Below are 27,134 nucleotides of genomic sequence, written 5' to 3'. Positions count from 1 at the left end.
TTGATTACACAATGTTTATTTCATTATGTTGAAATAGTAGTGTAGTACAACAAATTGAATGAATATGGCCCAGGCAACTGTTTGTTTTGATCTCACTGTCAGGTACATAGTTTCCTGCACTAGCAGAATGCCCATTACCCAGTATATAACAGCAAATAAGCTGAATGTGACAAATATTCAGTTGTTGGTTATACAGAAATAATGAAATAAAAACTGCCCTTGTTCTTTTTTTTGTTCTTTTTATTGTTTATTTCCCTTTTGGTATTACAGAATATTTATCCAAATGGCCTTCAGCGTGATATCAACAGCATGTCAGAAGAAATACATTCCACTGCACATGCATGTTTGTCTTACTACTGTATAAAAGCCTCTCTTGGTTGTCAGAGCTGGGACTTAAAAATTGAGACTTTTTAACGGTGAGTAATCTATACAAAACACATTAATTATATCCACTTAGTAATATCAAAACACCTCTTGAATTGCCTTCATAGCAAGTGACATATGAACTCTCTGGGCCCTAAGAGAAAGGCTTGGAAATGCTTTAAGAACATCAAGATCCAATGGAACCCCCCACTTTAGTAAACTGCATGAAACACAGGACTAAACTTGGAGCTGACTTTGCAATATCTATACCTGTAGTGCAGTTTTTATTCCAAGAGCCCAAGGAAAATACAATGCCTGCTTTTCAGTTCAGTAAAGCTGAGTACGGATGTCCACATATGTACTGTTCTGGTGTGAGACAGATGACTTTCTACAGCAAAAGCATATGACAGGTATTACACAATTCTGCTGGAATGCAGTTTTTGTATGGAAGTTGAAAAGCATATATATTGAATCTATATATTTCCCCTGATATTAAAGGCTTTAAGTAATTAAAAAAAGTTTTCCTGGGAATTCAATTACTGTTCTAATGGTTCATTATTAGGTGTACAATTACTATAAATACATCCACTGTTTTACCAAAGATCATACAATCTGAAACTTTAAAAGTAAAAAAATATTTTCCATTTCTTCACAATATGAAACAACTTTGATTTTATTCATTGTATATATACCTTTTTCATAAATAATACTGGGAATAATAAAGTTGACATTAGTTATGTTGACTGTAAAAAAATAACTATGCAGGTGTATTCACAAAATGGTTGCGCGTCATGTGGCTGTACTGTACTACCAAAGAGAAAAACAAAAGCACAAAAGAAAAGGCAGCCATTTTTTGCCTGTCTGTGTCCATGAGTCCGTGGCCCCTGTCACCATGACGATGTAGAGAGAGTCGCTGTGAGTGTCCAGAGGGGGGTTAGTAGCCACAGGGAGGAGAGGGTGAGGCGGGCAGAGAGGGCCATGGCTGAGTCGGAGGTGCAGGAGCACACCTCGTAGTTGTTCTCCGCGTGGCTGGCGTGCCGCTGGCCGTGAGAGCGAGTCTCTGTGCCGTTGGCTTCCAGGGCCGGAGAGTCAGACTGCATATCAGTGCACAGCAGCCAGTCCTTCCCAACGGGCCGCGGGTACCCCGCCTCCACCTCCATGTCACTCCCCACCACCCGCCAGTACTCCTTACCCTTGAAGAAGTAGGAGGCACCTGGGAGAGAGACACAGAAATGAAAAGAGGGGATCGGCAACAAAGAGGGACTGGACTCTGGCACTTTTTCAGCCGCACATTGGACAGTTGTGCATTTTGAACTAACAATGAGTGTTTTACATTTTTGCAGGCAGAGCAGGGAAAGCTGCATGAATCTCAATAAGGCAAGATCAGATTTGACTTTCATCTGTAAAACCAACATAAAAACCCATGACAATTAATTGCTAAATTGATATAACTGTCACTGTTTACACACTTTGAGTACCATGAATTTGATGTGAAGTCACACCATCTTCACTACACCTTCACTTCTTCCTCATGAATTTGACAATGAACAGCAACAGAGAACAAGCCCTTTGATTTCAGAAGACCATGTCTCCCTATTCTTTCCATAGTGAGTCCCACATAACAACCTGCAGTGCCTCATGAATTATTCTCCAGGACATGACAGGACTCTCACCATCAGACCACCTCATGGCGTCATCCAGCTGTGGAGGGACTCCCTTCCACAACATGCTGTCCTTGGGGTAGCCCATATCCATGCGCCGCAGGTGGTCGTCATAGCGCCAGTACTGGCTGCCCTTGAAGAAGTAGGTCTTTTCATTGTGCAGCCATACAAAGGCACCGTCCACACCCTCCGTTGGCAGGCCAAAATCGCTGATAGGTCGGGGGTAGCCCTCCTCCACGTTGTTGTCTTTAAACACCCAGTACTTCTGTCCTGATGGCAAGTGCATCAACAAATGCTCAGTGAATTAAAATCCAAGGCACCTACTTCAAACCAGAAATGCTTTAAACAATCATGTTCAAATTTTAAATGTGGAGTACAGCTGGGTACACTGACAGACACCAGTCTTAAAGATCTTGTAAATCAAGTGGTAAAACTTTACAACTGAGCATAACACTGAACAAATTAATTTGTTCATTTATATATATACATATCCAAGCTGTTCCAGCATGGGAGAAGATTCATGCTACATCCTTGGGGAAAAGTACTGTATACTCAGGAAATGGAGGGGAGGAGATCAAAATATAATGAAATTCGCCTGGTAAGCACATACGAAAATGGAAAAATAGAGTGAATGTACACCAAGGTCAATTTTGAATGAGTAATGTGCAGCCTTATCAACATGGCTGGTTAATTCACAGAGGGTGAGCTGAAGTGTCACTCTCAATTCTACAATTAGTATGTATGGAGCTGGACCCTGTGGAGCTAAAGCAGCCATCATGCGAGACCAGAAGCACATAGACAGCCTGGCTGTTCAAGGACAGCTGGTTCGAGTAATACCCAGGGTCCTGCTGATGTGGTACCTTTGAAGAAGACGATCTTGTGGTCCCCAGGCCGCTCGTACACAGCGTCCACGCTGTCCAGGTTGGCCGGCAGGCCCCTCCAGAACCGATGGATCTGGGCCGGACGCAGAGACACCAGGTGCTTCTCTCGAGTCAGACGCCAGAAGTACTTCCCTGAGATGAGCGGGAAAAACAAACAGATGGGCGTTCACTGTTGTTGTGGTCCTGTGTGGTCCTTTCTGGTTGTTCAACAGGAAGAAGAACAGTCACCAAGACCAAAGATTATTGACCTGGGTAGTCAGAATCTAGGCACTAAGGCAAGGATCTGAACCAACAATGCACATGCAATCTAATAAGTTAGTGTGACTCTCAACACTGTAGTCTGTGTTTCTGGTGGATACTCTTGCTGCCGGTCAGCACTGCAAATTTTCTTCACATAAATGGTACTGTTGGGGGAGGTAGGAGGAGAGAAAATGAGAAGTTAATTTCAGGAGGGATTGCTGAGCTCTGTGTCCACTGAGACATATATCTGAGGGAATATTAACCAAACTGTAAAATTCAGTCCAGCTCTCTTTACCTTTGAAAAAGAAGGCCTCTCCACGAATCTGGGCCACGGCATCAAAGTGAGTGCTGCATCTGTCTGGGGCGTCACGAGCGGGCCTGCGGCACAGAGACAGACAGGCACTGACATCATCAAGAGCTCACCTAAAAAGAAGCTTGATAGCATTTATACATATGTGTGTGTGTGCGTGTGCTTTTAGGAAGGATTTTCAGGCATGACTGTGTGTGTATTGTGTACTGTATGTATCAGGATAAATGAGTGGTTTAACATGCTGTAATTAGGCAAACATCAAGGGAAATCATCACTATGCAGGGGAAGTATTTACAGTACACTTTTCTCATGCTAATGAGAGATTTAAATCAGCTTATTTTAAAAGTGGAGCAATTATGCTGACAGTACTTTTTGGTAAAGTAAAAATGGTCTAATTTGTTATTAATAGAGCTGTCTAAAGATACTTGTGAGGTGACTGTTGTCATGTTTAACCCTGTGCTCACAAATGGGCCATGTACTGTCTAGGGTGTGGGTGTGATGAGGTCCCTCTGCAGTGCTGAGAAGGGTCTGAAGATGGCCTCTTACTCACGGGACAGTGGACCTGTTTTCAGGGAGATCCAGGAGGACAGGGGGTTCTGCACTGTGGGAGATATCAGGGCGTTCTGTGTGGGACACTGAATCTCTAACCCCTGGGAAAGAGTAGGAGGCTGCTGTTACTACCATCCTGTAGCATGTAAAAATCTGAGGGTTGAGTATAACCCTCCTTCTTAAATTAAGAGCAAGAGTTTGAAATCAAACAATTGTTATGTTTTTTGATTGCAGATGACAAGGTATACATTTTTCCAAAAGTGTTACCAAATTACAGTACGTCTTTGTTAATATAGTAAAAAATACACTTATAACAAACAATATATTCAAAAAAGTATATTTTTAAAAGATGACCTGTGGTGTTAGGTATTTAATACATAATATAATATACTATTTGTTTTACAAGTATAGTAGGACCAATCAGAAACAAATGATTAAATAACAGCAGAACCAGCAAAACACACATTCAGTGCCCCACTGTTTACATTCCGTACACACCAATTATAGACATTTAAAATGACAAGATTAAAAGACAATCCATGCTTTTTACCCATTTAATATAGCCATGTATTTCAAATATAACGTAGGATAACAGTTTCTCATCTGAAATAAATAAATAAAGATTAGTTACACCCATAATCACATTAATAGCAGTAACAGCCAAATCGCTATTCTAAGACCTTAAAACTTCTAAAATAATAGCAAAAGATTTTCAAATGCCCTCAGTCTGAACCGTTATTCTGCAATGCCTTCCAATGCATGCACAGTCTGGTATACTGAGGCTGGGCACAAGGAGATAAGCAGACCACAGACCCTGCTGGAAAAGCTAATTAACCACATGTACTAATTGGTTCTAAACCCAAGATATATAAGTAAATCAAGCTGAATCCCAGCTATCCTGGGCCTATTACAAAAACAAATCTTCCATGGAAGGAAAAGCCTCCATCCCACTGGAATCGTGGGTAATTACAGACTGTTTTGATAAGGGCGTATGTGTTATGAATGACAAGCAGGGGAAGGTGCACCCCAGCTGTACATACGCAGTAAATACGGATACTTCTCCTTACAGGACATCCGGTCTTTGAGCGGTGAGAGTTGGCTCTATTACTCTCTGTCACTAATGGTGTCCCATCATCTGCCCGTTAGAGAGATGACACAAACACTGACATCAAATGAACTGAAAACACACTTAAGGCCCCATATTTTTCCCATTCCATTCTGGATGTAACCGTGGCAATAACAGAAAACACAGAATGTCCACCATTCCACTAATGTAGAAAACAGAACCTCCACTACTGTCGGATACTTCCACCAATATATGGAATAGAGCCTCAGCTTCTATATCCGTGTCTAATAATACAGCATCTCACCTGGGTACTTACAGGAAGAGAGGCTGCACTTACCATAGAGCTGCCAGACACGGACCTTGTCCTCGTAGGGGAGGCTGTACTTTAGTGGATCTCCCACCGGGCCCTGGTAGTACGGCCGCATGATGGACTCGATGGCGGAGGTGTGTGCCAGGCCGATGGCGTGGCCAAACTCGTGCACAGCCACCGCAAACAGATCCATCCCATGGGCATCTGGGAGAGAGAGAGAGGAAAAGCCATTTTACGCAGGAGCTGTGGAAACTTGCCACCATATGATGCTGATGCCGTGCCAACAAAAGTGGTTCTGTTCCATGACTTCACTGGCTACTGAGCTGAGCTGAGAAGCACTGGCAACTTTGTGTGTTGCGGTATTACTATTAAAAAATAAAAAATAAAATAAACAAACAAAGAAAATAATCTGCTGATCAAATAGGCACTGGTCCTTATCTTTGTTGTACAGGTAGCAGTCAAAATTCTACTTCCCTCTAGGGTCTTTCAGTGTACTTATCCCTGGTATAGGTATGCACTGCGCCCTTTGTTGCACGTCACTCTGGATAAGAGTGTCTGCCTAATGCCATTAATGTAATGTAACCTGTAGTTCTGTTACACAGAAGATAATGGCGTTACTTTATGAATCTGGCCACACTGAAGATGTAGGTGTTAGACTTGTTTTTCTTAAGAACAACATGACAATAGGATGTAAAGAATGGCCATAATTCCAGCTGACAAATGCAGAAGCAATGCCTAATCGTCAGTCACAGTGTCTGGGTAATGCTGTTCCCAACAAAGCCCACTCTTTCATCTGCTGCCAAGCATTCACAGCAAAGCGTTCCACTCACTTCATCCCTCATACCTGTTATGCATCTAAAGCCACAAGTCTACAATTTATTTGTTTACAACAGTGTTTTATTTCAACCCAGTAGGTTTCGGTTTTTGCACACAATTTGCTAGCAAAATGTCAAATAGAACAGGCTCCTGTGAAATGATGACATGGTTTCAAAGGCACAGTCCAGACCTGAAGTATCAAGAGATTAGTGAGCTTCAAGAAACAGGATTTGGTGGATTAGAAATAAAGACATAACTGAAAGGAGCACTTTAAGGGCATTAATGTAAGCATTACATTACAGAGTGCTGCTCTGCACGTCCCCAATGGGTTCCCAAAATGAGGGACTGTTTCTTAGTTAATAGGGTCCCAACCTACAAAAAACATGCTCAGTTCGAGTTCCATAAGGCCTCAGGCAAACGGCAACAGAAGCAAAACGTTTATTACAATCTATATCCACTGGTACTCCCGAAGAAATGTCTTTGAATAGCTTCCCATCTCAGTTTCATAAGGGTCAGTCTTAGTGTGTTGTTAGTGAAAGGGGATTTCAAAAGATAGCTGTGTGATCAGAGCCTTTATCAAGTGAATTCAGATACCCAAAAATCACATTCCCTGGCTGCTACTGAGAAGGAAAGATGAGCAACAGCATGCACTTAGAACACACACAAGTCTTGGGGCCTGCTAATGCTTATTGGATGTTTTAATTGACTTTTTTGTTGTTGTTTTGAAGCTGCTCTCGTAAAGAGATTTGGACATTTGCAGGCAAAATGTGTTTGCTGGATTTCAGGATTATGTTAAACTCTACTCTAGATACAATCAACAACTGTGAGACATGATTTTGGCGGTACTTTAATATCAAATATTTCATGGGGATGTATAAAGAGTGAATTCATTGCGAGGCTCAGCTGAATCATTTTATATTAAAGTACTGCCAAAATCATGTGCTGATTGAAAAAAAATAGTATATACTAAGTCAAACATTCAAATTGCTCCGTATTTCTATCCCAATCCTTTAACGAGTTAATGGGGCATTGTTCCAGCCTTAATAATCAGTCTGTATTGGCAGACAACTATCTCATTAATAAAAGCCAGCTGGCTGCTTTCATAAACATTAATCCATATGACCTGTAACTGCAGGGTCACTGTCTTTATAAAATGGGCGGTAGTAAATTAAGGCATGTGTGATTTCTTTCTTCCCTGCCTCAATTAACTAGCAGGGCACAAAGGTTTTACTGGAGTATATCTTATTTTCTTCCTGGTGCATCTCTATTGGCTAAGCACCCATTATTGTGCCAAGCTCAATTAGATGAATGAAAAATTATCACAGCTTATACTTAATTCTGAACAAAATTATCTCAAGCTAATACTACCTAGATTTCACAAAGGAAAATAAAGTATTATAAAAATCATTCACAAAGTTACGCATGCTGTATCCAGTAAGACTCTATGCCAACATATGCAAACATATTATTCTAAATAGATTAAATAGTGTAAGATCTCTTTCATGGGATGTACTTTAACTGTCAGCTCTTGAGTGAGCTTGTAAAGAAACCCACTGCTTCCAAGGCAACCTGGCGAAACACGACGAAGCCATAGATGTACACCATTATGCTACTTACTTAGCATTTTACAGTGGGACAATGGACAATGGCAGAAAAGACAGTAATCAGAGTCCTGCCACACACCCTCACCTGGTGACCTGAACGTCCAGGCTTCGTCATCGTCAAAGTGTGCATCGCCTGCTGTGAATCGGTCGCTAGGAAAAAACGCATGCGCCACGGTGCCCCCAGGTCCGTCGAAGGGGTATCCGTCGTTGTGGTCAGCCTTGGTGAAGTCAATCTGGATGTCTGCCTCGCTGCCTGCCACCTCGTGGAAGTTGAGGGGTGAGATGTCACTCCAAACCTTCAGCGCATAGTACATCAGGGCCCGCACCGTGTCCCTCCCCAGCAGGTGAGACTCCTTCGGGAATGTCCGTATTCTGCGGATGTGAACCCGAGAAAAAACAAATAAAGGTTCCCTAACATGCAGTAATATATTATAGTAAAAATTAGAACCACAAATAATAAATACACATTTTACACTTCAGAGGCAGGATGACTGAACATCGCCCTTGCTTTTGAAGTTTATTGGTGTTTAATACATGAAGGCAATGAATTGAATTAAATTCCTGAAGGAGGTCGTAGTTAATGCATTCAAATCACAAACCATTTTTTTTCCCTTTCACAAGGCATTTGAAGCTATTCTCTCCCACTGAGGAACACAAAAGCTGGAGGAGCAAAAGCTTGTCCCAATCGGTGCAGCTCAGACACTTTCTACCACACAGTTTTACAGAAAGCAGCTCGGTGTCTCCCAATCCAGTCTTAAACCCCGCTGGCAAAATCTCAGCTTTGCCGATAACTGCGTGACCATTCTCTAATTGTCCCATGGTGCAAAGTGTTCTGTGATGTCTCAGGTACAGAGAAATCTCACCCCCTGCTTTCCAAATTGAATTCCCATTGTTGCTGCTCGACAAGGTGCTGGAAGATTGTCTCAGAAGTTTGACTCTTTTTCTTTAGCATTTCACCCCAAAGTCCATGTTCCACTGCCAGCAATATAGCAAGTTTTATTATATACAGTATATCCTCTCCATTTGGAACAGAGATACTAAACTGGCTATTGTGTTTAGAATGTGATAATGGTATTTCTGTACTTTCAAAAGTAAAGTGTCCCCTTTCAATTGTATAGGAAAAGGTTATCTTTTCTAAGGCTAAACACAAGGTATTCAACAGTGGGAATGCAACACCTGTTAGGCCTGCTTTCAATCGACAGCCTCAGGAGCTGCCCTTTGACTACGACATGGCGTTCCTGAATGTGTGCACAATCTACAGTGAATCTGAATCTGATCAGATCTTTGCAGAAACCCTTGACCCGCTTTCACTTCTCCTTCTCCTCAGCAGAACCACAGTAACATTATTACTCTATTTAAATGACTATGCTGTGCTTGTGTTGTGCACCGCATTGATCATTAGAATGAAATTGCTCCAGTACCACACAGTCATACTGAGCAGCAGTAAAGACTTATGCCAGACCCTTAAATGCAACATTAAACACAGTGTGAGAGAGAGCGATCATCTCTCAATCCAATTGAATTGAACCTTTGATGTGTAAAGCATTACTCCTTAGTTCTTAGTGACAGGCCAGTAGCCTGACATCTTCAAACAAAAGCAACTGACCGCAGTCACTTTACAGCTAACATCTTAAACAGCGAGGGTCCCAGGGCACGTTCAGCTGTGATCCTACACAGACCATTTTCCTGCAAACCAGAAGAGCGAGCGTGCTTTCCATCTGCTGAAAGGAGAATCCTATTTATCCTGTGTCAGCAGGGCCGTGTAGGTGCCGAAGACCTCCGGTATGAGCAGATGTTTCTTTTTGAGCATCACACCGAAACAATTAAGCGTGTGACCGAGACTGTGACAGTTAACACGCTTCAGACTCTTTTTTGGAAGGTGGCACTTTGGTGTGGAATTAAGACTAGGGTTTGTGACATTTTTGCTGGTAGTTTCAAGTTTCAGGAGGAAAAAAAACATTTCCGTGCAACATTCCTGCTCTAGAAACCTTTGCTTTACATTTCAATTTCATGGCTACGGGCTTATGCTTGTGTCAGTCCTGGTCGCAAGGAACATAATTCTTGAGCTCTCAACATTATGGTTGAATCCTGAAGCAGGTGAAGCGCAGGGTTGCTGTCAGGCATGTCTTACAAAATGGAGTATCAGGTCCTGCTGGGACCTATGTGGGCTCCACTGATCCCTCACTTCTTCCTGTCCAATGATCCTGTTGCTGCGGCATTCATGCTCTCTACTTGCCGGAGCTAATAAATCAGACGAGACTGTGCAGGATCTAGCACTGAAGACGCACTGTATGATGATAGAAATACCACATGTAAAGTTCCCATAAAACAAAGCTGCTATGTGCAGGAATGTATCTGGGCTTAGGATATACACAAGGGGCCATTTCCTACAGGCTTAAGGGAATAGGCTACATTTTGCCTGCATGTCTGATGGGGGTTGGGAGAGATCATACTGTAATTACGTGTCATAGTTTTAAAGGTGCTAAACTATTCTAAATAATATGTTAATGTTAATTTATTCACTTTGCCGGTAACTATTGATGGTATTCTTGAGTAATCGCTCAAGAAGTAAGACAAACACACACAAGAGGCGACATGGCTCTGGCAGTAAGAGCAGTTGTTTGGCAGTCGGAGGGTTGCCGGTTCGATCCCCGCCCGGGCTGTGTCGAAGTGTCCCTGAGCAAGACACCTAACCCCTAAATGCTCCTGACGAGCTGGTCGGTGCCTTGCATGGTGTGTGAGTGTGTGCATGAATGGGTGAATGAGAAGCATCAATTGTACAGCGCTATGTAAATGCCAACTATTTACCATTTAAAAGAGATCTAATATATTCAATATTGTGGCTTTATTTCTGGTATACATATAAGTTGGTTGTGAAGAACAGAAAAACCATAGGCTGTAGTCTATGCTCCAGATGAAGCAGTGGAGTGTATTGCTAAGCTTGAGGCCAAGTTGTAAGACCATGGAGGGTGTGCATTCTCATTCATTTCAACTTACTTTAATTTGCAGTAATGGACCTCAAGCAATTGTGCTTCTTCTGCAGGTTGTGTTTTTTGGCTCTGTGAGTTTAATATACTGTGTAAATCAGCTGATGAAAGTATGGTCTGCAGCAACAAATCTCCAGTAAAAACTCATTGTTTGTGGTTCATATGCACAGTCCCATTGTTGGACTAAATCCCTTAAAAACATGAATTGTGTTTAGCAGAAAGAAAAGATGTCTGTGTAGCGACATAATGTAAATATCAGAGCCCTGCTTCACAAGGCAGGATTACTAAATTAGATGGAAAACTGCACTGAGTAAAACCTGGAATGCTCCCAAATCTGCAACATGGACCGCAGTAAAAAGAGTCGTTCCAGGTTTTACTCAGCGCACCTATCCAGCTATGCAGTCAGTAATGCAGACTTGTGAAATGCTCCCAGGATCTTGTGAATAACTTTAGAATTCAAACATCCTTCAAGAATGATTATTTCAGGTAGAAGACATGTATGCCCTCACGCTTTGCACTGGAGCCTACCTCCAGGACAGGTGTCTTTTGCTCCACTTGGTCTGGGAGGGCACTGAGCGTCTCCGCCGGCCTGAATGAGGTTCTGGCTCTGAGAGGTCTGGCAGAGAGCAGCGAGGAGTCTTCATCAGCACCAGGGTCTCTTCATCTGGAGGCAGGAACGTGAGCACACACATACACACACACACACACACACACACACACACACACATACACACACACACACATATATACACGCACAGATACACACACACACATATACACACACATACACGCACACACACACACAAATAGAAGACAATGAGATATCACCATGTTCATCTTCTATGCATTATTTTAAACCCATTTCTTGCTGTAGATTTATCTACTGGGCATATGCATAGTATACTACAATAGTGTAATATTAAAATACTGCATGTGTCATCTAGAGCCCCCCAGGCACAAATCCTTGTTGATATGTTGAAAGGCTTTTTATAAAGATAAAGATAAACTCTCTCATAAACACATACTGCACACACACACACACACTCACATAAACACACACACACAGACCTAGCACTCCTGTCTCCTCCAATCCTCCATACTTCTGCATGGCTTTGATGGCTTTGGTCAAAGCCTCCTTGGTCTGCAGCTGTCCTGTCACTGGGTCTGGGGGTGGGAGGTACCCAAACTTGGTCAGCCAATCCTGGATACAGAAAAAGCAAAATGGGGCAGTTAGGGGGCATTTTCTAAAACAAAAAACCCGTAAAACCAGTGTCATTTTTTTTTCTTTTGCACAAGTCTAAAGCTGACGCAGAGGGAAATTACTTAAATCCAACAATATTCCAGAAATCCTCTGAACATGAGCCATGGCATGAGCTACCCTCAGGTGAATATCTCACAATCCATTTCACCTCAATCATGATACTCTCACAGTAAGTAAGCCCTAGGTCTCTATTAGGGTGTGAATGGTTAAACACTGAAACGATTAAGTGAAACTGAGTTGTACATGTTTACCAAAATTTCTAACCGATAACTGTTTTTTCTTTTTTCAGAAGCTGAAATAGAAAGCTCAGTTTAATTAAATACATACACTTTTACCACCAGTGACAGAACACAAATTGGTTGGACAATTGAAAGAAAGATCTTGGCGGTATAATAACTTCAGTAGGTAGACTATATCAATAAAATCCATTATTGTTGGTGACACAGAAATTTACAAAAGGACATATTCCATACATCAAATTGTTATCATAAATGTGTATATATGTAATTGCCGTAATTATCTGAATATAATGAAATGTTTATCACCATATATTCCATATATTCATGACTGAAAAAAGTTCAGTGAGTTCTATAGTTCTATAACTAAAATTGCATCTAATTGCTATGTCATTGTTATACTTAGTATGCAACCTAAACAGTGTGCTCCACAGTTTAACATGACAAGAGAACTTATGGTGAAAACACTTAAAGTTATTGTAAAAAACATCACAATGACAAATTTGTAAAAGATCTTCACGCTGATAAACAAAAATGCCTTAGTAAGATATTACTCCCTGCTCTCCCACGATCATAGACAGCTGTTCATATGACGGTTGAAAAGATCCAATCATCTGAACTTTAAGAACAGCCTTGTTTTCAAGATGAATGACACAAAACACCCTTCATTAGGAATCGTGGAAAGCTCAGAAAATGTCAAGATGTCCCATAATTGCCTTATTTTTGGAAGGGGGGCTGAGGGGGTTGGGGAGGGTGGGTACAGCTGAATGACAAGGGGCTCTCACAGTGGCCTCCAGAGATCAAGCACCAAAATCATGCTTCCCCTTCCCCAAACCGCCATGTCCTGCCAGCTGTTTATTGTAAGCTCATCCTCCCTATGAAAAGCAGGATTGTCTCTTTCCCCCCATCATCTCTACGGAGAAACCTCACAATGTGGCTGAGGGTGATTCTCATATGACTGTGTGATAAAGATCCTTTTATGACCTTCTCCAGACAGGAAGTAAGTTTTTGTGCACTTTCATCGTGGCAGTGGCTGTATCCATAGAAACCTTCAGCCGCTTTGTCCTCTCGTCACTTTTTCCCTTTTCAAACAACCCCATTTAAATATCAACAGCTCTAAAAACTGCTCTGAACCAAAGGTATTGTTTTACTTTACAGCTCCAAAGAAATACTTTTTGCTCTTGTACAACAGTCGAAATACACCAAGGACCTTATGTGATAATTGCGGGTTAACATTGCAACGATACAACATTTTTAGTGCTTTTTATAATCTTCTTACAACTTTATCCTAAGCTATAATTGTGGAACCAAGACATAAACAGAGTATGTGTGTATACAATTGCCAGTATGTGTAATCAGGAATCAGTATTCATATTTAAAAGGGAGTCAGTCAAGCTGCCTTCGCTGTTCACAAATGCCAAAGGGTGAAATGTCAGAGATGCAGTCTCCGAACGAGGCCGTTCAGCTGTGAAAGTGAACACGCGCTAAAGTGCAGTTCATGCTCGCTCTCCCGGGACCCCCGTCTGCTGCGGGCCCCGGGGTAGACCGACAGGAAACTGAGATAACAGGGAGCCAAAGATAAGTGTACGGCAAGATGGCATCAAGCTCACAGGCAAGTGAAGCAAGTAATGGAGACAGGCAAGTCAGCCTCTGAGGCACGTGGCAAAATAAAACGGTTAAGGATCACCAACTGAAGGAGGGTGCGTTTGGCTGGAGCAATAGACCAGATGGCACCAGGCATTAACCTACAGGAAGCACTGCTTTCTGTTGTTCCTCAGCAATTCATTCAATCGATGAAAGCTATTGATTTCACACTTCACTTCTTCACTTTCAAGGAAGCGAGTTGGTTGCTGACCAGCAGACTCAGTGGTTCTCTGGGACCCCTATTGAAGACAAGAGGCAGTGATCTACTTGCAACAGCAAGCAGCAGCTATGATGTGGTGATATACAGTAGAGTGAATTTCAGTATTTCCGTAATGGTCAGTATTTAAAATAAAACAATTACCCATTTACATAAGACAGACATCCAATCACTCTGACATTCATAAAAGCCAACTCAAGAATTAGCTGTCTGTTCATTACTTTCATATGCACTGGTAAAAATCATTCCATTTACCATCACAAAATATGCTCACACAAAAGCAGAAGTACAGTGATAAGGAAGAGGCTCTGACTGAGTGTAGCCTCAGAGTCATAATGTAACTGTAGTAATGAGGTGCAAAAACAGTGTGACAGTGGGACTCTGCCTGGCTTGTGATTTTCACAGTTCTTCTCATCTAGATCAGAAACAGCAGGAGGGAAGGGTGCGTCCCGTCTTTTTTCTCCCACTTTCTCTCCACTCCATGTAATGTTTCTCAACAGCCTCTCACCCTCCTTCGGTCTATAAGTGGGACTGTTCCTGACGTGAGAAACATGCCATGTGGACACATGGGAACATCAATTGAAAGCCTCTCGTGCTTTGTTGGATAAAGTAATTGCCTATTAGCAAGGTAAGCCACATATTGAACATAACACCAGCCCTATTCAGACAGCTGAAGTGCTCAAGGACACCGCTGAACCACTGACATCACAGTGTGTAAGGGAATCTGACGGGGGGGGAGGGGGGGGACCTCACAGACAGCCTAGAGACCAGACCCCTACACTGTCTAATACAAACAAGCAGAACTCAATCAATACTGTATAACATCATTCCTAGAGAGAAAACTGTCAGAGTAATCAATCACATTATCAGCCCATGCCTGCTGAGAATGAAGCATCTTTATTATGCTAGTGTAGAGTGTAATTAAATAAATATGCAGTACTGTGCAAAGGTCTTAGGCACCTTAGATTTTGTACAGAATTTTGTATATTATTTGGTCTTAAATGTTCATTTATTCTGTATTAGTGTGTCAGGTGAAATTAGCAAATTCACCCTTCACCTTTAAAACTTGAGGTTTTCATAAGAGAATCAGCTGGTAGATTGTTTCAAACAAACTTGCCACTGGGAGACAGCCACGATCAAATTTTTATCAGAATATCTTACTTTACTGTATTTAATGAAATACAAAAAAACATCTCGGTAACATTTCATATTTTGGGGAAAATTAATACTCAAACATCGAAGACCCAAGAGTGGCCAAGACTTTTGCCCAGTACAGTATGTATTCAGCTAACAAAATGTTTTAAGCATTACATAGTGTGTGTTTAATATAAGTGATGTATAAAAAAACATGCAGTTGGTTTAGCATGGGTTTAGTTTATCATGTTAACAGTGATAACACAATAGTCATTCTCATACAGTATAAAGTATCTGGCCTCTAGGCTACAGGGACACTGTGGACTGTTACAGGGATATGCAAGAGCACCATAAATCCCCTGCACTCCAGCTCACAGCTAAAGCTGCAAGCTCAGCTCACAGATATCTAACACTACTTAAACCTGCCAACAAGACTTTCTTTTGTCTCTGCACTATAAACTGTAAACTTCTTTTCTGTCATTTTCAATCATTCCAATGTGTATTTCACATACTCAGTGAGCACTTTATTAGGTATTTACGAAACTTATGTTTTAGATTTCTACTGCTGTAGCTTATCCACTTAGACTTATGATGTATTGTGTGTTCAGAGATGCTCTTCTGCATACCACTGTTGTAACGTGTGGGTATTTGCAGTACTGTCACCTTCCTGTCAGCTTTGACCAGTCTGGCCATTCTCCTCTGATGTCACTCATTAACAAGGCGTTTCTGTCTGCAGAACTGCTGCTCACTGGATGTTTTTTTTGTTTTTCGCACCATTCTTTGCAAACTCTAGAGACTAGTCTGCATGAAAATCCCAGGAGGTCAGCAGTTTCTGAGATACTCAAACCACCCTACTGTTCCTAATAAAGTGCTCGGTGAGTATATGTATTGCATTGTCTCGTCTTTTATCCTACTATGTCTTGGACTGTCAAAGATCAGAAAGTGCTAGCCCGTATTTACAGTATTCATAGATCTGATGGCGATGCTGCATGTGAATCTTCCTTACAGATTAGTGTGACGGCGTGTTTGCACTGCATGTCAAAAAGGTCTCCGGCTTCATGTCATTGCTCCAGAGGAAGCTCTAATAAACGGCTTGCTGATTATGCTCTGCCGGCTGAGAGATTTGTAACCTTTGTGCTGGATGAAAACCCACAGGATCTTAGGATCTGTCCATCTGTCTCATAGAGAGTGCTTTCTAATGCGTGGGCGGGTGCTTAAGTACAGTGTGTGTGTGTGTGTGTGTCATCGTGTGTGAGGGTAGGTGTGTGTGCGTGGTGTGTGTGAGAAAGAGAGGAAGAGAGAGATTGTGTGTATTTGTGACACTGGATTAAAGAACAGCTTGATGAGTTGATCACTTGGCCCTGATGCCTGAACTGTTGATGAGGTGGGAAAGTGGCTGTCAGACATTCAGTCACCAGACCAAAGCAGCAGAAATGTTGTCTTCTGGGATTTAATGTATGTTTGGTGGATAAACAGAAGCCGAGGACACAGAGGTAATGGAGTAGCTACTGTAAAAGCAAGGGATTTTTACATATTTTCTGTATTTTTGCTGATACCACCTTACATCATAACCTTTATGGGGATTCATCTATGATTGACTGCATTTTTCATTTATTTCCTGTCCCCCAACTCCAGAACAAGTTAAATGCACTTTGAAAAACCTTCCAGTCAGAACCTTACGATCCAAACACAGCTGCTCAATTATGGATGGTACGAGAAGCAAAAACTGCTAGGCAAATGACACTTTCTGAGGAGAATCCTTCTACATAAGTTCAGTAAGTTGGAAACACTGGAAACATTGCTTGCTAAACTTTAACAAAGTTCACTTAACAGAATCATGACAGTTAATAAACACACTTTGTGCAAAACAGACTAGTTGTCGAATATCATGAAAGAATCCACACCAGTTTTATTGAGGGTTCAAGTAAATCGATGACAGTCAGCTAATGGGTATCATGTCCCATTAAATGATTGCCATAACCTTTAAAAACAAGTACGCATTTGTTTAACAACCTATAAATTACTTGCTGAAGGCAACCTTACAAGAGGTACCTCCTCGTTTCTAACTGCTCTGTTAATTAGACTGTCATGAGATCAATAACATTAATGTACAATGCCTACCTAAGCAAAATGGTGTATACCCACACTGTCCTCCGAAGGGAACAGTGAAAAACTGCCACCGAAAAATCCATTAGTAATAACCCGAGGATGCAGCAGCTCTTAAAGCAAGGAACACTTATACAGACACATATGTTGGACTCGTTGAGTGGTGTCCTGAAAACCAGGTCACAAATTCAAAAACAGAACAGAAGACACTTGTGAATATTCCAACATGCTTTTCATCTCCAGAGTTTGCTGAGGCTCTGCAATATTTATACACAGCCTTGGCATCACAAAGAAGTTAATGATGATGCTGTGTGCATCGATTAAAGTTAAATGAACCCTAATTCATTAGTTTCAGTGTTGTCATAAATATATGGGTGGGATTTTAATAACCAAGCCTCTGGAATATTTTCATACCCCACAAATGTCCCCACAAAATAATCAACATTTTTAGTGGCTGGCAGCCTTGCCGGGCAGCACATACAGTAATTGACCCAGGTAAGGAGAATTTCATTTGGTGGTGTTAACTTATCACCAACCTCATCATCTAAGCAAGTCCTTCTGCAAACTGTAGCATTAGCCAACACACACAAAGTGATCACTTTATTAGGTATTTATTGTTAACGAGTTATTGGTCTTCTACTGCTATAGCCTATGCACTTAGAGGTTTGACGCATTGTGTGTTCAGAGATGCTCTTCTGCATACCACTATTGTACTGCATGGTTATTTGTGTTACTGTCACCTTCCTGTCAGCTTTGACCATTCTGGCCCTTCTCCTCTGACCTCTCTCATTAACACCATGCTTTTTGCCTGCAGAACTGCTGCTTGCTGGATGTTTCTTGTTTTCTGCACTATTTTCTGCAAACTCTAGAGACTGTTGTGTGTGAAAATCCCAGGAGATCAGACGTTTGTGAGATACTCAAAGCACCTTGTCTGGCACCAAAGACATTTCACGTTCAAAGTCACTAAGATCACATTTCTTCCCCATTCTGACATTTGGTCTGAAACAGTTGAACCTCTTGACCATGGCTGCATGCTTTTGCGCATTTAGTTGCTGCCGTATGATTGGCTGATTCAATATTTGCATTAACAAGCTGGTGTACATTTCTACTGAGTGTATGTAGGGCAGGTCTCCCACACATTGACTGCACAGCTGAGCCGATCAACTGCACAGTAAAAGGAAGTATTGCTGTGTTTTGAATGCTCTCTCAAAATGATGGACAACGTTACACCAGTGGGACCGACTTACAAGTACGCCAGTACACCAAGACAAAACACACACATACACACACACACACACACACACACACAGACACACACGGGACACACATTCCCTCAATGAACTTTGTGCAGAAAAACTCACACAATGCGTAATCACTGACCAAAATAATAATTAGAATTTTTGGGTTAAATGAATGTTTCAACCCACGGCTTTACACTGCAAATGTGATTCCATAGCTCCCCAAAGCCGTCTCATATTTTCTTCAAAGAGTCCACAGTACACAGACAAGCCCCTGAGGCAGCAAAAAAAACTGTTTATTGAAAAAAAAGCTGTTTATTGAAAAGTGGCACAATAAAATATAAGAAATCCATACCACTGAAAGCAGGTCAATTAAATTCCCATTTAGAAAACAACACCCCCAGCACACACTTCCATCATCCTCCCTGTAAAAAGACGGACACTTTTGAGGAACTTTTATGTGTATTCATTGGACTAACTGATACAGAACAGGAAATGGCAATGAAATGCCGCTATCTTTCAAGCAAAACAAACAATATCAGATAGGACATAGAACATGCATGCAAAGCCAAAACCCTAGGAACATGCATGCAACACCGAATCCCAAGGAATATGCATGCAGCACCAAAAGCCCAGTAATGAGCATGCAACACCAAAAGCCCAGGAATATGCATGCAACACCGAAAACTCATTAGGGCTGCACAAAATGAGGAAAATTTTTTGTTGAATAATGCAATGGCAATATGACTTATGTTAAATAAACAGATATTGTGTTTATTTATCCTGTTTATTTAAGTGTGCACAGTGTGTGTCTTTCCACTTTAGGTACACTGCCAACATAGACCACAGAAAATGAATAGCCTATGCCCTCGCAATAAAAAAATTAAATACACAAATACATTTATTGAACATCAATTGAAACCAATACTATTCATCGCAGTTCAAGCAGTCTGTTGTAATGTGTTTATATCTCGATGGTGATAAATATACAGTATATATTGTGCAGCCCTAAGGTACATGCATGCAGCATGGAAACCTCAGGAACAGGCATGTAAAAGAAGACGTGACAGAGAAAGTGGAGGATTGGAAACATTATTTTTCTCCTCCTACTCCTCTGTGTAATCCCACCAGGATCCCCTTTAAGAAATGTGCCCATGTTTTTCTGTCCAATTGATCTCTTTTGCACATGTTTGAATAAAAGCCCAAGAGGTGGATCACGAACTGCCGGAGTGTAATGGATCTCTGTAAGCCTGCCTGCTTTTCCCATTCCCTCTGCTGTCTTTACATGGATATGTAGGTCCAGAGTGAACACACAGTCTCACCCTTGTGGTAATGGGCACCAATGGCTGTGCTGATGCATAGAGGAGGGGTGATGCTCAGAACAAAGAAAAAAAGAGACCTAATTTAAAACGTCGTTAAAATCATTCCATATTTGTGTTTTAGACCCTGAGTCCCTGACCAGAGCAATCTCCCAAATTGAAAACCAGTTTTATCAACTCAGAGATAATTGTGTAGTATCATGTCTGTCGTCTCTGAGCCTCCTCTATGAAATGTGTGTATGTGTGTGAGTGTGTGTGTGTGTGTGTGCACGTGCATGCATGTGTACGTGTGTGTGTGTGTGCATACACTCAGTGTACACTTTATTAGGTAAACCTGTACACCAGCTGGTTAATCGAATATTGAATCAGCCAATCATGTGGCAGCAACTAAATGGATAAAAGTATGCAGACATGGTCAGGAGGTTCAGTTGTTTTTCAAACCAAATGTCAGAACAGGGAGGAAATGTGATCTATGTTCTCAGAAAGGAATTTTCATGCACAACAGTGTCTAGAGTTTGTAGAGAATGGTGCAAAAATCTAAAAACATCCAGTGAGCAGCAGTTCTGTGGGCAAAAACACCTTGTTAATGAGAGAGGTCAGTGGAGAAAGGCCAGACTCGTGAAAGCTGATAGGAAGGTGACAGTAATGCAAATAACCACACATTACAACAGAGGTATGTAGGACAGCATCTCCTAACTCACAATGCATCTGACCTCTAAGTGGAGAGGCTACAGTAGCAGAAGAAGCAATAAGTCTAACAACAACCAAAGCAATAAGCCTTGTTTTTAACACCATGTCTAACACTTGAATTGCACTTTATTGCACAATAAAAAAATAAAAGAAAATAAAAGAAAATAAGTCCTAATAATAAATAATACCTAATAACGTGCTCACTGAGTGTATAAGGCTATCAAAACATTAGTATTATATAGCCTATTAAAATAGCTGTATTTCATGAATGCAATCCATACACTGGTACTGTAACATAACCAGTCAACAGAATCACAGCATACTGTGGTACAAGTTGGGTGTTTTGGAAATGCAGTGTGGGTCATGGATTCTGAAATATATGGCCTTGTGTTTAGAGTGTAAAAAGCACCTGTAAAATTGTAGTAATATCCAGGCCAGTCTGTAAGTATTTGGACAGTAGTACAATTTATGTTCTTTTAGTTCTGTACTCCAGCAAATTTGAAATGAAACAATGAAGATGAGGTCAGACTGACACCTTTAATTTGAGGGTATTTACATCCATACCGGATCATCCGTACAGAAACACTTTCTATACATAGTCCCTCCATTTTAGGGGACCAAAAGTAATTGGACAGTTGGCTTCACAGCTGTTTCTGATCAGGCACGTGTATTCAATTGCTTCCTTATTGCTTGTATAATAAAGTTTTCAGTATCAAGTTTTGATTGCCTTTGGAGCCTCTTATTGCCATTTCTCAAAATGAGAACCTGAGTTGTTCCAGTGACAGTCAAGAAAGCCATTATGCGGCTGAGAAATAATAAGAAAACCATTAGAGTCAATGCCAAACAATACACTTACCAGAACAAACTATTTGGAACATCATTAAGAAGAAAGAGAGCACTGGTGTATGTTTGCGATCATTACCTTGCTTTGGGATGAAGCAGTTTCCAATGAGTTTGGAGGCATTTTTATTGAAATTGAGCAGATAAGATGCTTCTGTACAGTTCAGATTCTGCTGCCACTATCAGCAGTTACATTACCAATGAAGGCAAGTGAGCAAGCACATGTGGCAGCCATACATGCTCAAACTGACACCCCCACCACCATGACACATGGGAAGTGCTTTGGTTCTTAAGTAGTTCCGTTGCTCTTGCTATCACTCTGATACCAGTCAATCTTGGCCTCAAGACCAAGTCAATTTGTCCACACCTGAACTCTGCAGATTCTTTAGATACTACTTATAAAACCATGACCTGGTCATCCTGTTTTTTGCAACTAACTAACGCACTAACGTTTGCACCTTGCAGATCTGTTTGTGAAGTCTTCTGCAGAGAATAGCCACTGACACATCCACGCCTGCCTCCTAAAGAGTGTTTCTGATCTGTCGGACAGGTGTTCGGGAGGAATTTTTTGTTACGGGGAGAATTCTTCGGTCATCAACTGTAGAGGTCTTGGCTTACCAGACCCTTTGCAATTACTGAGCTCACCAGTGTTCTCTTTCTTAATGATATTCCAAACAGATATTCTCTTGTTTGGCCTATGACTGTTTTTTCTTATTTCTCAGCCTCATAATGGCTTCCTTGACTATCAGTGGCACAACTATGGTCCCCATGTAGACAAGTGCCAATAACTCCAAAGGAACACTTTCTTATACCTGCACCAAGGAAGAGATTTGATTTAATACACCCCTGTAATCAGAAATAGCTTATAAGCCAACTGCTTCGGTCCCCTAAAATGGGGGGACTATGTAGTAAAAGGGAGGTAATTCATACATGGATCACCTGATATGGATGCAAATACCCTCAAATTCAACGTGACGGCCTGCACTTTCATTGTTTCACTTCAAAACCAATAGGCTGGAATACAGAGCCAAACTAAAATACATTGTACTACAGTCCAAATACTTACGGACTGCACTGTATGTTACTTAAATTTTACAGGTGCTTTTTAGAACACTAAAAACACAAGGCCAGATATTTCAGAATCCAAGACACATGCTGTATTTCCATGCTGCCTGTCCAACACAAAACCCAAACTGTGAGCAATCTCATGGGCTGCCAGTGAGAATGAAGTGCATTCAGCGTATCACCTGGATTCAACTTGAACGGCCTGAATGGAATCGAGTGACCATACAATGCACTCAATTACAACTGGCTATGGGCATAATCTGTGTGCCTCAAGCCTGAACAGGAGACGTCTGAAATGTCATCATCCAGACAGCTAGACCCGAAATGCTGAGATGAATCAGCAAGCTCAGGATAGAAAGAAGATGGACCATGCCTCATTTCAGCACATATGATATGGGAAGATTATTGATGCTGCACTTGGTACACGCAGGTGAAGTTGTGCCCTGTGTCTCCAGGATTGGGTGCTGGGGGAGATGTGACACAACCAAGACCACAGGACAGTTTGTTTCCTGCATATCATACTCTTAAGAGGCCACTAGCATGGCACCTCCACAAACCACACAGAACCCCTACACAAACAACACTAGTCTATGGGCAGTTCTTCAGGGAAAAGGAAGAAAAGGAAGTTTATTGTTTGGCAAACCCCCTCAATGACAAACTATGCCTGTGTAGGTGTGTATTTGTGCGCATGTGTGTGTGTGCATTTGTGTGTGTGGATGTGTGCATGTGCGTGTATGTGTGTGTGCATGTACATGTACATGTGTGTGTGTGTGTGTTGAAGTAGGGGTATCAAAGAAAGATAAATAAAAGCGTGCCCATTGCCCATGTAATTCCCCACCTGTAAACCAAAGGCATTTTAAAAACATTCATGTTTCATTTTAGAAGAATTATAACATTGAGGTAAAGTTAACAAGAGCTATTTAACATTCTCACCACTGTAATGGTCACATTCAGACGTAAATATAGCCACTATAGTTCATTTGTTTTAAACTGGTGAAAGAGAAAATGCATTTTGTTTCTCATAAACATTTTCTCAGATGCCATGCCCTGATCTTTTATTTTTACATCAAGGCTAATTTTGTTGGAAAAAGAAACGAAAACGGTTCTGAAAATAGAGGACAAAGCCTTTTTGCGTAAAGAGTAGAGCCTGCTCGGCACATAAAACGCCTGTCTCTCTCATGCACCTGGTTTTTTGCTGCAGCTGGCCTCTGAGGAAGGTATTTACTCCCTTTTGTATGTGTAATAAGTAAAATATGCAAACTGATAAACATATTAAAAGGGACAGGGCCAATACAAGAATCCAGGACAGCTTTAAAATAATTTGTAAGATACATCAGCAACGAAAATCAAGAAAGCATCTGTGCGTGACATTTCACAATTTGATGCCTTTCATCCTCCTCGGTTTTCTTATTCATCTAACCTGTGATAGGGGAGAAAGACCAGCTGATTCAGAAAGTGAATTTCCTTTGAGTCCTTAGCTCAGTGCTGGGAAGTGATGAGAAGAATGCTAAACCCATAGTAACCGACAAGCTAAACTTCAGACCCCAAATGGGCCAGAGAAGAGACTCACAGTGATTTAAACAACGGATAGGTACGATAGGGTATGAAGAAGTGTTCTATCTCGATTGATCAGTGTTCAGTAACTCTTGAGAATGTCTTTCTAATCATTTTTCTAGTTACATAGTGGGTGAACAGGGGGAAGTAAAATAGTCACTTTGTCCACATGCAGAGCTCTCAAGATGTCCACTAGTTAATGGATTACAGCTATCTGCACTACTATACATCCGCTCAGTGGGGCCATGAATCTAAATCTAGAGTGTAAAAAAGCTCAACTGTATTATACAGTGAGACAAGAAAATTATAGTTCCAGGCTACCTTAGTAGACTTCAACAGAAACATCTCTCTGCTTAGGCTAATACACAGAAATAGTGCTGTTTGATCGTATTATCTGTATAATTCAACTCTTCCTTCATTGTAAGTCTCTATTGTCAGGCTGGTCTTTTCTTGAGAGCCAGTACCAATTTCATGTTTGATTCTTGCCTAAATTGTGCCAATTGGAAATCTTCTCTGGTTGCCAACACCTAGATTATTCTGCTGTCAATCAATGTCATTTTAAATATTTGTATTTTTAATTATATATTATTAGATATAATATAATTATAATTAATTTATATTTTAATTATTTGTCATACTGTTTAGAGTTAAACAGTCTAGAATTCAACTGATTTTTTGTAAACTGACAAGACAAGAAAACGGCAAAGTATGACAAAAGCACAAAGGCTCTTGACATAATCGCATACTTTGTTCATTCAAATCTTTCTTACTTCACATAATATGCCAACCATCCTAATATGCCTAGCTTCTCTGGAGTCTCCTACTGGGCCCTGAGTGTATCAGCGAGAACAATGTTATACACAGATATCTCCAACAGAAACAAAAGAGACTCTAATCAGACATGCACCTGCCAAGGTGTTCCCAGAGCTTGACTGCAGGGAGAGATCAACAAGTGATCTTCCGAGCCTATTGCCCATATCGCCGCCCATGAGGTAGGCTATCCCAGCCTGCGAAGCAAATCCCTGTGGACAGTCGTATGTGAATAACTGTGAATATCACACAGAAATGGGAACAGCCAAGTGACACCTGAGAATTCAATCTCAGTAGCCAAGTTCTTTATCCTACTTTGCCACCTGAGCCTTGTGATTCAGCTGCACATGAGCCAGCCTCAACTTGAGACATCAAAACAATAATCATCAAATGAGACAAATGAGAAATAAGCCTGCTGTAAAATACACCAACAAACAAAAAATACAGACAGTGTGCACTCTCCTTCAGTGATAACATGATGTAACGTAATGATTGTAATGTAAATCCACATTGAACGTGGATCACAGAATATATCTGGTGCATGTATGTAAATATCTTTACATTTCCATACATTTCCAAATATTTCTATAAATTATATCCGTCTGTCAACGACATTCAGCGCCGCAGTGTGCAATAGGCTACATTGTGTCTTTTCTGAGTGATCCCTCCTTCTCGCAAATACAAGGTAATCTTCACTAAAGACAGAACACTGAATCATATTTTGGGTTTGAGATAGGCTAATAGTTGACAAAACAATAGCCTACCTCTAAAACGCACACTATTGACTGAACAACGTATCTTACGTTGTTTTCCTGTCTTGCTTGGTGAAATAACAGAAAAAAAGCAAAATGCTAAACTGCTAAATTGAAAACATTTCCAGTATAAAATAAAATAATAAAATAAATATTTGCATATCATGCTTAATTGGTGATGATTGTTTGCGAGGCACGGTTGTAGGGAAGCTACTCACGTTACATCTGAAAATTCTGTGCTTATTTTCAAATTAATCTAGATCTCTTAACACACGAGCTGCAGCGGACGATAAAAGTGCAAAGGGACAATGGTTTTGCTTCACTTACCACCCCCATGTTGATCTGCTCGGCCGTCAGCGAGGGTGCCGCGAACGTCTCGGAGAAGAGCCAAAGAATTGGTACCAAAAACATATCGGAGTATATTATCCAACGCTGCCGCGATGATCCCCGCTTCCACAAATTAAGTACAATCATTTCCAAAACTTGATTTTGGCGCATGTGTTCACGTACTCCGGCCACATCCAAGGACTGAATATAACTCAGTCCTTTGCATAGCATGCATGTGTAATCACATTTCTATACATGGCAACAAAATAAAAACCTTGTTGCACGCGCACTGTGAACTTAGGATATATGTGCGGATGTGGTTGACGATGGTTGAGGATGCTGCGATCCGAAGGTGAAACTAGCCTACGTTCCTCTAGGAAAAAGTCGAATTACAGTCAAAACTGTTAGCGTATACTGAGATTTAAATATTCTCATCATGTCTGTTTGCATTCATCCTTAAATGCACCGGTTAAGTCAGTTCAGAAGACGAATTTCCCGGCTTCGATAAGGCTTCTGGGCAGAACGAATGGGTATATTGGCGATGGAAAAAATAGCTCTTCAAATGTACAGTTCTTCTCTGTTAACGGTGGCAGCTCTTTCTTGCTCTGTAGTTTCAGGGGGGGAGAAAAAGACCAGAAGCGCGCGTTGCGAAGGCAGTCAGAGGAACTATCCAGTGCTCCAGCTGGAGGGAGAAAGAGAGTGACATTGGTCGGCACCATAAACAGTGATATTTATGATGGGCTGCGTTTGTACAACAGCACCGTCATCTGTAGAGAAAGAGAGCGAGAGAGAAAGAGTGTGAGAGAGAGCGAGAAAGAGAGAGAGAGAGTTTATGAGCATAGCGAGCCTTTATTGCCTCCTTTATTTGGATTGAGAATGTTTGATGAGAATATAGCTTTTGATTACATTGACTATTTTGCATAAGGAATGTGACGCGGCGAAAAGCTTGATATAACTCAGATAAATCTGATTTGCCCCGATTATAAAATATTCTTACCTCCGAAACCATCAACGAGTTAAGTAGACTGCTGTCTATTTTAGATGGACCCATATACGATACCACCGAGGACAATAAGATGATTTCTACAGCACTAATCGTTAACAATAACAATATTAGCCAAGCAACAACATTTCATATTTAACGTTTAGTAGTG

The 27,134-nt window shown here is 41.1% G+C and overlaps 1 protein-coding gene across 1 annotated transcript; it reads right to left on the bottom strand.

Annotated features, from left to right (window-relative positions):
• On the bottom strand, positions 1–27,036 carry LOC133140837 (matrix metalloproteinase-17-like). The gene is made up of 11 exons (XM_061261083.1): positions 26,978–27,036; positions 25,981–26,662; positions 11,856–11,988; positions 11,316–11,451; positions 7,886–8,172; positions 5,408–5,584; positions 4,006–4,105; positions 3,441–3,523; positions 2,885–3,037; positions 2,037–2,294; positions 1–1,576 (listed from the first exon to the last, which is right to left on the bottom strand). The coding sequence occupies exons 2-11, from the start codon at positions 26,209–26,211 to the stop codon at positions 1,251–1,253; spliced, it is 1,884 nt and encodes a 627-aa protein (XP_061117067.1). The 5' UTR covers positions 26,212–26,662; positions 26,978–27,036; the 3' UTR covers positions 1–1,250.
• Between the last annotated feature and the right edge of the window lie 98 nt (positions 27,037–27,134).

The sequence above is a fragment of the Conger conger genome, chromosome 11 (assembly GCF_963514075.1).
Source record: "Conger conger chromosome 11, fConCon1.1, whole genome shotgun sequence".
In the NCBI taxonomy this organism is placed as follows: Eukaryota; Metazoa; Chordata; class Actinopteri; order Anguilliformes; family Congridae; genus Conger; species Conger conger.
This window is presented reverse-complemented; position numbering and strand designations above follow the sequence as displayed.

Coding starts and splice junctions, on each gene's coding strand:
- LOC133140837 (XM_061261083.1), bottom strand. CDS start 26,211: ATGCTATGCAAAGGACTGAGTTATATTCAGTCCTTGGATGTGGCCGGA. Junction 3,524..4,005: donor GAAAACAGGTCCACTGTCCC/GTGAGTAAGAGG, acceptor TCTGTGCCGCAG/GCCCGCTCGTGACGCCCCAG. Junction 2,295..2,884: donor CAAGATCGTCTTCTTCAAAG/GTACCACATCAG, acceptor ACTTGCCATCAG/GACAGAAGTACTGGGTGTTT.